Raw genomic sequence first — 15,475 nt, 5'->3', positions numbered from 1 at the left:
ATAAAAGAAGCAAGTGGAGTTGGGCTTTCCTAGAACCTTCTTTGCCCCACCTTCACAGATTATCCTTAGCATAAACTTGCAGTGTGTTAAAACTCAGGTATCTATGTTTCATACAGAAACTTGCAAGGTAACGACCAAAATATCTCAGTGCAATTAAAATTACAAATTCTTCCCATTAAAAGAACTACATGGGAATTCCCTGTGATAATTTCTCAAAGTTCTCATTAAAAACTTAAGAAAAAGGTAAATAAACCAAACATCTTCATAGAAAAATTGTATTTACAACTCCATTCAAAAGCAGTTTTTAAAAGCAAACACAATGTAACACTGAAGGTGAAAAATCTAAGCTCACCCAAAGCTGCCAGGTCTAATAAATTACTGACAGAATACTGCATCAAAAATAAGGCAATAACCGAAAATACACCATTAAAGATTTCTCCATCCCCACAACTAGATAGAATGAATCTATCTAGGAGCAAATGACACACTTTATTCAGTTTCACCATGTCTGAAATCTTTAAGGACAGAAGTGATAAAATGTTATCTCCATTCTTCATTAGACTTGAACACTTGAAGGAAAATAATTTCTAAAGCACAAAGAGGTAAAGAGGTATAATCTTTCAAAAAGATATTCAGTGTTCAAAATTCAAGAATGCAATATCAATACACAATGGGCATTAGGTGAATATACACAATACGATGAGAGCAAATTAATTTATTTAGTACTTTTTCCATTCCATATCATCAGGAGGATTGATTTCAACTTTCCTTTTACCTACATCAGACCAGTTGGTACTCAAAACTGTACCACCCGACTCCATCTGCAATGAAAAATAAAAATAGATTAATTCCTGGACCATATAATCAAAATAGAATATTTTTCTTAAAATGTTCCAAGCATAGAGCCCCAAATATTGGCTATTATATACAGCTCAATATAAACTCTATGCAATACATATATAATAGATTATACAGATAAAATATATAGCTCAATATAAACTCAAAACAATATTTTTATTTAAACTTAGGCATTCCAGAGGTTAACAAGTTCCATAAAATCTGAAAAGGAAATCCTAAAGTAGTCAGGGAGGTGCACTACATCCTTTGCTAATGAGCATAGATGTGCATGCGGAAAAACTACCTTCAATTGAAAATATTATTAGCTCCCAAAAAAAATGATTATTATAATCTCTTTTGCTGAAGACCGTAAAGACCAGTCAAAATAATCTCTTCTTGTACCAGCTGAAGAGAACTTGAAGGGCCTCTATTTTGTGCTCTCTTTGTGCCAAACACATGCAAGTTTATCCAAAAATTTTAAAAAATCAAGGTACATAAATGCAGGTATAGAAAGTCAGTGTCTCACTGAAGAATTGGTCATTTATTTACCATCTACTGAATATACCACCTACCAACAACCCAAGCATATTCATTAATATATTTTAAAAAACCATCCGGACATTTCTTTTTTTTTTTTTTTTTGAGACAGAGTTCACTCATTGAACAGGCTGGAGTGCAATGGCACAATCTGGGCTCACCGCAACCTCTGCCTCCCAGGTTCAAGCGCTTCTCCTGCCTCAGCCTCCCGAGTAGCTGGGATTACAGGCATGCACCACCATGACCGGCTAATTTTGTATTTTTAGTAGAGACAGGGTTTCTCCATATTGGTCAGGCTGGTCTCGAACTCCCGACCCTCAGGTGATCTGCCCGCCTTGGCCTCCCAAAGTGCTGGGATTACAGGCATGAGCCACCGCGCCCGACCCCATCTGGATATTTCTTATTTTAACATGATAAAAATCAATGGATTTGAACCACATCAAAGAATAGAGCGAATTATTAAAATATAAACATTTAAAAATAAACAACTGTGTTAGTGGCCAATGCATACAGTTACATATCCTACACATTGGAACCTCAATGTAACCCCATGTCCGACACGCTCTACCGAGCTCCCTTACATGGGCTTTTTTGCATGGCAGTGATTTTTGTGTCCTTAGTCATCTTCCAAACATGAAATGTCACCACCTCTATGTGGCTTTCTCTGACCTCTTATTTCTCTATTCCTGTAAATTTGTCTTCTGTGTGAGCCTAATTACCATTTACATAACATGTGTCACAGTGCATTGTTGCAATTTAAGGTTCTATCTTCTTAGATCTGCTTTCCACCCTTGACTTCAACTAATGCTGACAGCTCATTGAGGGCAAGGAGTACATTTTACTAATATTCATATCGTAGTTCTAAGCACAGTGGCCTAGCACACAGTGGGCTTTAAATAAAATGACTGAATTACATTTGACAAGTCTGTATAATAAACTACCCCAAGGCCGGGCGTAGTGGCTCACGCCTGTAATTCCAGCATTTTGGGAGGCTGAGGCGGGCAGATCACCTGAGGTCAGGAGTTCAAGACGAGCCTGGCCAACGTGGTGAAACCCCATCTCTACTAAAACTACAAAAATTAGCCAGGCGTAGTGGCATGCGCCCGTAGTCCCAGCTACTCTAGAGGCTGAGTCACGAGAATCACTTGAACCTGGCAGGCAGAGGTTGCAATGAGCTGAGACAGCGCCACTGCATTCCAGCCTGAGTGACAGAGTGAAACTCTCTCTCAAATAAACAGACAAACACAAACTACCCCAAGAGGACCTTCAGTTGTGGATCTGGTTTACAATCTGACCATATTTGCTGATGACACTTATCGCCCCACCCCCACATCTCTCCTAATAGACTGCATGGCAATTTAGCATTTCCCTTTGATTATTTTGTATATCTTGGTCTTTTGTCCCAATTAGATAAGGAGATTATAGAGAACAAAGTCTACTTTCTTTCATATTCTCACAAGGACAGAAGCCCCTGGTATATTCCAGATCAATGTTGCTGCACAGATGGCTTATTTTATGGGTATACACAATTTGGTTATAATTGTCAAAGTTTCTATATGTTCAGATTCTATCTTTGATCTTTGATTTGATTTGACTTGACATCTTTGATCTGACATACTGCTAATTTTGTCTACCACACTTTTAAAAGTAAAAAGTGAGAATGACTTCTCCTGGGAAGACCAAGTAGATGTACTTTTCCTATTCTTCCCAGTAGTAAATCTAAACACCCTAGATGCTACATATGAAAGAGGTAAAAAGACTCTAAAAGGGGCCAGGTGCAGTGGCTCACACCTATAATCCCAGTACTTTGGGAGGACAAGGCAGGAGGACTGCTTAAGTCCAAGAGTTCAAGAACAGCCTGGGCAACATAGGAGACCTTATCTCTACAAAAAAAAAAAAAAAAGAAGAAGAAGAAGAAAAATAGCCAGGTGTGGTGGTGCACACCTATAGTGCCAGCTACTTAGGAGGCTCAGGTGGGAGGATCACTTGAGCTCAGGAGTTCAAGGCTGCAGTGATTCATGATCGCACCTCTGTATTCCAGCCGGAGCAATAGAGCAAGACCCTGACTAGAAAAAAAAAAAAAAAAAGACACCAAAAGGTAAAGTGAAGATAGACCTACCAGGGACCTTGGGACTCAAGAAATGACGTGGTGGCAAATTCTGGGTTTTCTTTTTGCCTCATATATCCTAGACTTGGAGCTGAAGAAGCTGGAAACACCAAGGTGCACAAACAAGGGAAAAAAAAAAGTCCCAACAAACCCCTGCTCTCTCTTGCCAAGAGATCAGGGAAGGACGCTGCCTAGGAAAACAGAAAACTTTCAGACAACAGGCCAGGCATGGTGGCTCATGCCTGTAATCTCAGCACTTTGGGAGGTCAACGTGGGAGGACTGCTTGAGTTCAAGAGTTCAAGACCAGCCTGGGCAATAGGGGGAGGCCTCGTCTCTACAAAAAATTTTAAAAAATTAACTGAGAATGGTGGCGCATGCCTGTGATCCCAGCTACTCAGGAGGATTACTCGAGCCCAGGAGGTCAAGGCTGCACTGAGCCACGATCGCACCACTGCACTCCCCCCTGGGCGACAGAGGGAGACCCTGTCTCAAAAATGAGTGAATAGATAGAAATAGATAATAGATAAATGTACATCTTAAGAACCTAGAAAAATAAGAACAAAATGCACCTTAAAGCAAGCAGAAGGAAGAAAATAAAAATAAAAATAGAAATGAATAAAAAAATGTAGAACAAAAAAATAGAGGAAAAAATGAAACAAAGAGCTAATTCTTTGGAAGAAAAAATTCAGTAACATAAGCAAATCTAGCTAATGGGTAAGCATATGCTAGATAAGGTGTCCTTTAAACCTCTAGCAAGGCTGACAAAGAAAAAAGAGAAAAGACACAAATTACTATTATAAGAATGGTAAAAAGATATCACTATAAACCCTGCAGACATCAAAAGAGTAGGGAGGCCGGGCGTGGGGGCTCACTCCTGTAATCCTAGCACTTTGGGAGGCCAAGGTGGGCGGATCGCTTGAGCTCAGGAGTTACAGACCAGACTGGGCAACATGGCAAAACTCCATCTCTACAAAATAAAATAAAATAAAGTAAAATTAAAATAAATTAGTTGGACATGACGGCACATGCCTGTAGTCCCAGCTACTGGAGAGGCTGAGATGAGAGGATCACTTGAGCCTGGGAAGTTGAGGCTGCAGTGAGCTATGATCACACTACTACACTCTAGCGTGGGCGACAGAAAAATGCCATCTCAGAAACAAAAGACAAAAAACAAAAAGAATAAGGGACTATACGAACACTGACAACTTGGACAAAATGGATCAATTTATCAGAAACAAACCACAAGTCACCCATATGAAATAGATAATTGGAACAGTCCTGTAAAAACTTTTAGGTTAACTAAATTCATAACTGTAAATCTCCTAATAAAGAAATCTCCAGGCCCAGACTGTTTCACTAGCGAGTTCTACCAAATACTTAAGAAAAGTTAACACCAATTATACACAATATCTTTTAAAAAACAGAAGAGGATGAAATGCTTCCTAATTCATTTTATGAAGTATTACTCTGATGCCAAACCAAAGATAGTACAAAAAGAAAATTAGACTCATATTCCTCATGAGTATAGACACAATAACCCATAACAAAACGTTAGAAGACAGAATTAAGAGATACACTATACGACAAAGTAGGGCTCATGCAAGACTGTCTCAATACTTGAAAATCAATCATATTAATCATATAAAATCACCATATTAACAGGCTAAGGAAGAAAAATCATATAATCCTATCAATCAACACAGACAAAACATCTGACAAAAAGTTAATATTGAAAGTTAATGATAAAGAATTTCAGAAAAATAGGAATACAACAGAACTTTCATAACTTGACAAAGATCATCTACCAAAAATTTACAGTTAACATTATACTTAATGATGAAACAACAGATACTTTTCCCTTGAAATGGGAAACAAGGCAAGGATGTCCACTCTCACTCTTATTCAACACAGTGCGGAAATTGCAGGCAGTGAAATATAGCAAGAAAAGGAGATAAAAGGCATACAGATAGAAAAGGGAGAAATAAAACTCTCCGTATCTGCAGATAAATAAAACCTCCATATTTGAAGATGATTGTCCACATTAAAAAAATGACAGTCTATCCAAAAATACTCCTAGAACTGAGTCCAGCAATGTCACAGAATACAAGATAAACATAAAATTAACTGTATGTCTAGATTCTAGTAATGAACACCAAAATTATATATAATCACTTTATTTTAAAATTTACATGGAAAGACAAATGAGTTAGAATATCTAAAAACAATTGTGAAAATAAAGGATAAAGTAGGAGGAATGAGTCTGCCCAATTTCAGACTTAAAGAGCTACAGCTCAAGACAGTGGGACTGACAGAGGAACATACATATAGATCACATACAGCTCAATCTAACACAATGGGGAACTTAGAAATAGACTCACACAAATATGCTCAACTGATTTTTAAGAAAGGTGCAAAAGCAATTCAATGAGAAAAGATAGGTGCCAGAACACCTGAACATACTATCCACCCCACAAAAAGGAATCTCAAGTTAAATCTCACACTTGACATAAAAATTCAAAATGCATCACAGACTTAAATGTAATATGTAGGCCAGGTGCTGTGGCTCACGCCTGTAACTCTAGCACTTCAGGAAGCCAAGGCCAAAGGACTGCTTGAGGTCAGAAGTTCGAGACCACCCTAAGCAATACGGAGACACCCCACCTCTACAAAAAATTTTAAAAATTAGCCAGGCATGGCAGCATGGATGTGTAGTCCCATCTACTTGGGAGGCTGAGGCGTGAGGATCACTTGAGCCCAGGACTTTGAGGTTACAGTGAACTGTGACTGTGCCACTGTACTTCAGCCTGGGTGACAGAATGAGACCCTGTCTCTAAATAAAAAATAAATGTAATATGTAAAACAATATTACTTTTATTTATTTTTTAAATAGGAGAGAGTCTTTGAGATCTAGGACTAGGCAAAGAGTTAATAAGACCTGAAACTAAAAGCATGATCCATAAAAAGTGGTAAATTAGACTTAATCAAAATGAAATATTTTGGCTCAATGAAAGACCCTATTAAGAAAATGAAAACTACATACTGGGAGAAAATATGTGTAAACTACATATCTGACAAAGATTGCCAGATTTGTGATCACCAGGGATCATGGAAGGGTGGGGGTGGGGTTAGTGAGTATGGCCATAAGACAGCAACATAAGGGATCCTTGGAATCCATGAAAATGTTCTATCTCCCTTTTTTTTTTTTTTTTTTTAAGAGATAGGGTCTCACTTTGCTGCCCAAGCTAAGTGTAGTGGCACGATCATAGCTCACTGCAATCTTGAACTCCTGGGCTCAAACAATACTCCTGCCGTAGACGCCTGAGCTGACAGGGGCATAACATCATGCCAAGGTAGCTTGTAAATTTCTTGTAGAGACCAGAACTTACCATATTGTCCAGGCTGGTCTAGCCTCAAGGGATCCTGTGGCCTCAGACTCCCAAAGCACTGGGATTAAAGGTTCCCTATCTTAACTGTCAATATCATGGTTGTGACGTTGTAGCATAGTTTTGGCAAAATGTTTCCATCAGTGGAAACTTTGTAAAAGGTACAAAGAATCTCATTTCTTAGGATTGCATGTCAATCTACAATTATCTCAAAACTAAAAGTTTAATGAAGACTTTTTTTTTTTTTTTTTTTTTGAGACAGGGTCTCTGTTGCCCAAGCTGTAGTTCAGTGGCACAAAAAAACAGCTCACTGCAACCTTGACCACCCAGGCTCAAAAGATCCTCCCACCTCACCTTCCCAAGTAGCTGAGACCACAGACACATGCCACCAGGCCTAGCTAATTTTTTTTTTTTTGTAGAGATAGGGTCTCTATGTTGCCCAGGCTGATCTCAAGATCTTTAGCTCAAGTGATCCTCCCACCTCAGTCTCCCAAAAGTGATGAAAAAAATTTTTTTAATCAATAGTGAGGCTGGTTGAGGTGCCTCACGCCTGTAATCCCAGCACTTTGGGAGGCTGAGGCGGCTAGATTGCTTGAAGCCAGGAGTTCGAGACCAGCCTGGGCAACGTGGCGCAACCCCACCTCTACAAGAAATAAAGTAGCCAGGCGTGGTGGTGCATGTCTATAGTCCCAGCTACTGCAGAGGCTGAGGTAGGAGAATCACTTGAGCCTGGCAGACAGAGACTGCAGTGAGCCGAGATCACGCCACTGTACTCAAGCCTGGGCAACAGAGTGAGACCTTGTCTCTAAATAAATAAACTGTGAAAAGCACAATCATGACCAATTACCACATATTTCTTAAGTGTGAAATACCTAAGCCTCAACCACGTTAACTAAATATTAAATTAAAATACTAATTTTAACTTTCTACTGTAAATATGTCTTAAAAGAGTCATATTTCCAGAGCTACTGGTATTAATAAAAGTCACATGATTACAACTGCAAGCTAAATATACAATGACGAATTATTACTAAAATTTTGAGGTCTAATTTAGGTATTTATGCTGCCCTGACAAGCCTGAATTTTCTTAATCAAGAGAGTTGTTAAACCAATGAATAACGTGCACCTTCTACTTGCAAACACTATTCTGAAAAGTTTCTTATCTATATTCTTCATCTCTAACATTGAGGCTACATATGAGTCTAGAAGGGAAACAACAGAAGTTCACTCAGCTACTGGGATAAATCCAAGTAAGATGACTCCATATCAATCTAACTCACTGATAAAAAATACCTACTTAGGATAAACCACTTGTTTCTCATCTCTTCCATAAGTTTTCAACTTCCTCAAAAATTACTCTTAGAGCAAAAAGAAACGTTCAGACAGACCTTATTCAAAAAGTTCTCCCAGCTATAGTACACGCAATTTGGTCTCACATTACCAATTTTCTCGTTTAAAATATGTAAAATTTGCTCCCATATATATTTCTTTAAGTTTATATTCTTACAAAGGATTTGTTCATGGCACGTTTCACTTCATCAGAACCATCTGAATAGATCTGCTGAAATAATCTGTTTAAAGCTGCATCTCCCTCCAACTTTTCATTCTTTTCTTCTTCTCTGATCTCACCAACCAATTTATCCCAATTTCTTGTATGAGGAGATGATGATGGATATAGGTTCTTTACATCTATGAAGTAAAAAAAGGCAGAAGTAATTAATCAACATGTTTCAATTATGTCGAGAATATGTAAACTTTGTGACCATGTATATGCAACATCTTAGCAAACAGTTTAGGTTACTGAATTTCAGGTATGCAATAACTGTCTTTCCCGTATATAGGTCAATAACAAAATTCACATTTCTAAAAACTGAGTCAGTTACCATAATGTAAAATCTGGGGATTTCTTTTGAGCAACATAACTCAATAAAGTGTAAACTTTTGATATGCTATACAAAATTAGATTAAAAGCAGATTCTTCATGTTGATAACAGAAACTAGATGAAAAGTATACAGAACTTTTATGTTTTCAGAAAAGTTGCAGAGACAGTACGAACAATTCTAAAAATAAAATTTTTTAAAGGATGCCTAAGAAATCTTTTGTAACTAAGATTTTAATAAATGTTACAAATGTGACTTTTTCTAAAGTACTTAGTATCTTTCAGAGTATAAATAGCCTGAAAATATAAATAATCATCCATGCCACTCCATACTCTCCCCACATCAAAAAAGTAAGATTATTTTAATAGGCAATAACAATAAGTAATTTCTAAATGTTTAAAGTACTACACTTGATGATCTAAAGTTCAATGCCCACATCCCATACACCTAGCAAATAATAGTATTTGCAGGGAACACTGGAGTAAACAGAGCTGCTTGCAGTGAGAGAGGCTACTGGCCCAGGGGCTCGGGGTACTGCCAAGATTGCTCCAAAGACCAAAGGCATCAAGATCTTGGCACACAAATAATTAGAAAATAACTAGACAACCTAGTAGCTATAGGAGAAGCTCTGTTCACTATCCAATGAAAATATAATGACAGCCTCAAATGTGAGTCACATATATAATTTAAAAATTCCTAGTAACTACATTACTAAAAAGAATCAGGTGAAATGCAGTTTAATAATACATTTTATTTAACCTGATATATCAAATATAGTATCATATTGACTTGAAACCAACAGAGGCCGGGCATGGGGGCTCACGCCTATAATCCCAGCACTTTGGGAGGCCAAGTAGGAGGATTGCTTGAGGCCAGAAGTGTGAGACCAGCCTGGGCAACATAGTGAGAGCCCATCTCTATGAAAAAAAAAAAATAATAATTAGCTGGGCGTGGTGGCACATGCCTGCAGTACCAGCTACTCGGAAGGTTGGGGTAGGAGGACTGCTTGAGTCCAGGAGGTTGAGGCTACACTGAGCCATGACAGTGCCACTGCATTCCAGCCTGGGCGACACAGCAAGACTCTCTCTTAAAAAAAAAAAAAAAAAAAAACAACAAAAAAATGAAGATATTTTATATTCTTTTTTTCATACTAACTCTTCAAACTGTAGCATATATTTCACATAGCACATCATCTCAATGCAGACTAGTCATATTTCAAGTGCTCAACAGGTAACATGTGGCTAGCAGCTACTGTGTTGGACAAAACAGCTACAGTTTTCAAAAAACCCAATTCAAAATTTCCCCATCAGTATGTATTAGGACACATTAGTACTAATCTAAATGTTCCTCCCAATACTGCTCTCTACATCCCTTTTGTCAAAATAGCTGAGAAACTAACATCCACTGTTTTTCTACACCTTCTCTTCACTTGTAAACCGACTTTCTCCCTGCCCATTCCTCCTCAAAACAACACACACAACACCAACACATAGTTTTTTTTCAGGGCCAAATATATTGTTTTGAAAATCCTATCCACCTTCCTTCTATTAGATATCCTTCTATCTTTGTATATTTTCACTAGTAGCCAGATAAAACAAAAAATGCATGCCATGGTAAGTTAAGAGCCTGGGAAATATGGATTTAATTAATCCTAATGCTGACTCCCAGGAAGGATAAGAACAGAGGTTTTAATCTCTATTTTGTAGATAAGCAAGCTGGGTCAGATAGGTTTAGTGACTTGCCCTTATCTACAGTCTCCAGCTTGCAATACACAGGAATCTGACAAGTATATTAATTTCTTACAAAAACAGGACAGGAAGAGTATCATCTTGAATATCTAAGGTGTTGAGTTTAGAAAAAACATGGTAACTATAACACTAAAAAGACTTGATCTTTAATCTCAGAAAAATTTTCAACACCCAGAGCCGGCAGATGAACTACTGAGAGATGAGTAATCTAACCTCCCTGCTCATTCACTATAATATCAAATAACTACATAGATACTCATGTCGGCAAAGACTGTTTCCATTGTTAGAAAATGCAACAACAAGCAGTATGCAACAAGTAGACAATGGGTTAACAGAATAACTGGACCCAACTGAGAAGACCTAGATTTTAGTCCTAGACAATGAGAACTGAGGGATAATCTTGAGCTTAACCTTTCTGAGCCTGCAAAATGGGAGGAATACTAAGGGGCTGCCTGTTATGCAGGGCTGTTAGAATTAAGTAAGATACTACATTTAAAGTAATTATATATTTTTTAAAGCTTTCAGCTACATATAAACCTCAGCCTCAAAATCTATTGGAGTCAGTCCTAAAAGAAACACATACATCTTTCAAATAAAGTGTGAAGCAGATGCTTAAATAACTTAAATACCAACTAGATATACTTCAGTCCTTAAAAAGTATCTGTTGGTGTTAATACCCTGATTTTGAAAATTATACCATAGACTACTTAAGAGGTAATCATTGGACTAGTTAAGACACTATCAATGGGGGAAACTTGGTGAAAGCTATATGAGAATCTCTTATTTTTGAAATTTCTAAACATCCAAAATTATTTCTTAAGAAATAACTATACATACACACACAAACACACACAAATGATCTGTTGAATAACTCAGTGTTTTCTAAAAGGTGCCACAAGGAAATGTGTTTTCTATTACAGAAGAAAGCAGTCAAAATCAGAAAAAGCTGAGACACATGTTAGCTTGTTTCAGTCATTAAATCAGACCATTACTTCCAATAAAAAGAAATTTCCCTCCACTCATTAATGAAGCTATTGCTATGAAATATAATCTTAGGTTGTAGTTCTGAGTGTGCTGTGAATTAGTCCACTAGAAAAATTCTTACCTAGTTTTTGCACATACTTAAAATTGACCTCAACACAAGTTCTGTTTCTTACAGGGTTATATATACAATGAAGCCTGGTTTTCTACTCTTCTCCTAGACTTTCCTTTGGCATTTACCACCTGTTTGCGTCCATCTCTAAATTAGCAATAAGAAATGGGGTAGATACCTTACCCTGTAAAGCCCTGCAAATTCCAGGCAATTAGATGACAGTATCAGTAGAAGGAAAAGAAAGGAATTAAGAGAGGGAGAGGGAAGAAGGGGAAATATATCCACCGAGTAAACCAACTTACAACCCAAAAAGAAACAACAGGAAGGGCCAACACACAAAACTAAACACCCTCCAACTGATGTCATAAACTTTACATGGTAAACAATAAATCCCAACTCCCTCTAGGATTTTGCTGCCATTCATTTGTATTCTTAGAATTTGAGAAGTCAGAACTTTCACAGAAAGGCTACTTTATATTCATTACGGAGCAACCTTATTATACTCAATGTATCTTATCTTGAGAACATAAATAATGAAAGTAAAAAGAATGTTCATTACTATTTAACTTCAATTACACAACACAATATGAATATAAAGCTCATCAAGGCCAGAAAACAAACCTGCTACGAATTGTTTTGGCGTAGGCACATCTCCTTGCCCCTCTAGCTTTTCCCATCTCACAGCCTCTGGCTTTTTCAGTTTAATTTCAATCTGGAGGAAACACCAAATAAACTCCATTACTCGATGTAAAATACACAAAACAGTAAAAAATGCAGTTTTCTTAAGTCATCAAAGTTTTGTTAAGAATAGTATCTTTGACAGTTTCCTTAAATTATACAAGGTTAAATTTGAAAAACTATGAAACAATTTTGTTTCTACACTCAAAATTCACCCTTGAAAAAAACAACATACACACTATATATAAGCTATAATCAAGAAGAGACTTGAAATACATATGCTTTTTTTCATCCAAAGCAATGTTCTGAACCAGGGATGATTCTGCCACCCAGGGGATATTTAGCCATGTCTGGAGACATTGTGGGTTGTCATACTGCAGTGAGGGAAGAGGTGATAATGACATCTATTGAGTAGAGACCACGGTTGCTACTAAACATCCTACAATGTACTGGGCAATTCCCCAAAATGTCAATAATGCCACAACAGAGAAATCTGATTCTAAAAGAATTACTGCATTTACATGTGCATTAACCTGTTTTACAGTGGAGAAACTTATTTCACTGTATAAACACAATACAACTCATGTTAACATTCAGGCAATCATTCATTCAACAAATAATTACTAAGCACCTACTATGAGATAGTACAGTCTTCAAGGCTGTGGGAGATTTTTGTTTTATTTTTAGAGACAGGGTCTTGCTCTGTCTCCCAGACTGGAGTGCAGTAGAAGGATCATAGCTCACTCTAGCCTTGAACTCCTGGGCTCAAGTGATCCTCCAGCCTCAGCTTCCCAAGTAGCTGGGACTACAGACAAGTGTCACCACTCCTGGCTAATGTTTTTAAAATTTTTTATAGAGACAGAGTCTCACTAGGTTGCCCAGGCTGGTCTCAGACTCCTGGCCTCAAGCCATTCTCCCACCTCAGCCTCCCAAAGTGCTAGGATTACAGGCACGAGCCACCATGCCCAGGTGGATTTTTAAAATATTAAAGACACATCCTCGACCATTTGGAAGTATGTGAGATACTTTAAGAAAGTTACTGAAGTTCTAAATAAGTAAATGTTCTAAAAGCTCAGGAGAGAGCACACCTGACTGTGAAGGGGAAACGCTTTATACATCTTGAAGGGCTCTGAAGGGTAGAAGCATTTGCAAGAGTGAAGGGGTAGGTCTCCAGAGCACAGGGAATGGCCTAACTGGAGCATGGGTATGAAAGGACACTGCATCGGGGAGTACTGAGAAGACTAAGTTCACTTACTTACCGAGAAGACTAAGTTCACTTATTAAAATGAAAAGTTAATAGTATCCTAATAGCATCTTTTACTATCTAATTAAGGCTAGGCCTCTGAGTCTATCCTTACCCCCAACACACACAATCACATAGCATTTTATCTACCTTTCGTTTTCTTTATTCAAATAATGCTCTCACCTCTATTTTAACAGGCTAATATCAGCATTTTTAGTGCAAATATTAAAGTAAGCACTATAATAAACATTATATAAAACAGTTTAAATGAGCAATTGAATTAGAATTTTATATTCTCATGTTTTTTTCCTATGAAAATGATCACTACTTTTGTAAATGTGATTAAAAAATCAAAAGGCAGACTTAAAAAAAAGAAGTCTATTCACCCTTTGGTTCTTTTATCTTTTATCAGATGACTCATTAAACTAGCAATTCCAGGTCATCTTTATACCAAATGCATTTAGCAAAAAGGACCTTCAAAATTTGCACCTTAAAATACCTTAACAAGCGCTAACATAGGGAAAAACTGCCAATATTTTTAATCAGAGATAAAATGATGGTATACGTATGTGGGGTATCTGGTCTCAAGCGTTTATTTTTATTTTCTTTAGGAGCAAAGAAATGTAATAAACAACTGTTTTCATAATAAGAGAAAAATATGAAACAAACGTCACTGGGATAAGGGCAAAGAGTAGTAACCCCAGCACCTTAGGAGGCCGAGGCAGGCAGATCACCTGAGGTCAGGAGTTCAAGACCAGCCCGGCCAACACGGCAAAACCCTGTCTCTACTAAAAATACAAAAAATAGCCAGGCATAGTGGCATGTGACTGCAGTCTCAGCTACTCGGGAGTCTGAGACAGAATTGCTTGAATCTGGGAGGCGGAGGCTGCAGTGAGCCAAGATCGTGCCACTGCACTTCAGCCTGGGCAACAGAGCGAGACTCTGTCCAAAAAAAAAAAAAAAAAAGTATAGTATCTTTGGTGTAATTTACATGTTTAAACTCTACATATATAAAAAACATATTTCTTAAGAATCTCTAGAATTCCCTAAAGTGAACTACAATTAATTTTTTATAAAGTAATATACCACCAATATTTTCTATATTCTGGTTACTTTAAGTTGTCACTGCTACGATATTTATCAAAAGGGACATAAATCAAATAGATGGCAATGACACAGCAATAGTTACTGAAAAGAACTGTTAATATTATCTGAAAAATTAAAATTGCATCTTCTTTAATTTTCAACTCATCTAAAAAATGAGGGCCTGGAAAGTACTGTGTACATCACATTAAACTTGGCCACAGGCCACCCTATATTCACACTTCATGTTCCTGTAACTATGAACATACTGTCTATAAAAAGTTCCTTGTTTCACCTGAAGAGCAGCACAGAGTAGCATTCGCATCTACTGAAAGCCACTATAACCTGAGTAACTGTGCAGTATGAACAAAGAGGACTTTATAAAGCAAAAGGCAAAGCTCTTAGTAACAACCTGCTTCAGCTGAGACAATCTGACCTCAACTTGAAATTATACTTAATCCATTCATTAAAATATATTGCTGCATGTAATAAACCACTTAAAGTAGCTTTTTAAAAAAGGTAAAAGGGGCCAGGTGTGTTGGCTCACACGTGTAATCCTGGCACTCTGGGAGGCTGAAGTGGGAGGATCACGTGAGCCCAAGAGGTTGAGGCCACAGTGGGCCATGATCACTCCACTGCACTCCAGCATGGGCAACAGAGTGAGACCCTATCTTCTCCCCACAAAAAAAAAAAAAAAAAGTAAAAGAAGGGAGGGACTAATGTCCTATGAAATCCTTTTTACATTTAATTCACTTTCAATGTTTGTACATGCTTTTAAAAATGAAGTTTTAAGTCTTCATGATTCTGGCAGATAGTTCTAGAATTAGCACCAGTCCAATTTCAGAGGTTTTTACTGCAACCATTAACATACCATTCTATTTTCA

General features: G+C 37.5%; 1 protein-coding gene across 6 annotated transcripts in view; it reads right to left on the bottom strand.

Moving 5' to 3' along the window:
• Window positions 1–470: 470 nt before the first annotated feature.
• The window catches only part of SUGT1 (SGT1 homolog, MIS12 kinetochore complex assembly cochaperone), a 35,526-nt gene continuing 20,521 nt past the window's right edge, over window positions 471–15,475 (bottom strand). For all 6 annotated transcript variants that reach the window (XM_004054562.4, XM_055359931.1, XM_055359932.1 and 3 more), the window contains 3 exons: window positions 12,209–12,299; window positions 8,373–8,554; window positions 471–821 (listed from right to left, as the gene is read on the bottom strand). In XM_004054562.4, coding sequence (XP_004054610.1) covers window positions 720–821; window positions 8,373–8,554; window positions 12,209–12,299 — 375 coding nt within the window. In that variant the 3' untranslated portion in view covers window positions 471–719. The remainder of the gene's footprint in view (window positions 822–8,372; window positions 8,555–12,208; window positions 12,300–15,475) is intronic.

Source organism: Gorilla gorilla, chromosome 14 (assembly GCF_029281585.2).
Source record: "Gorilla gorilla gorilla isolate KB3781 chromosome 14, NHGRI_mGorGor1-v2.1_pri, whole genome shotgun sequence".
NCBI lineage: Eukaryota > Metazoa > Chordata > Mammalia > Primates > Hominidae > Gorilla > Gorilla gorilla.
This window is presented reverse-complemented; position numbering and strand designations above follow the sequence as displayed.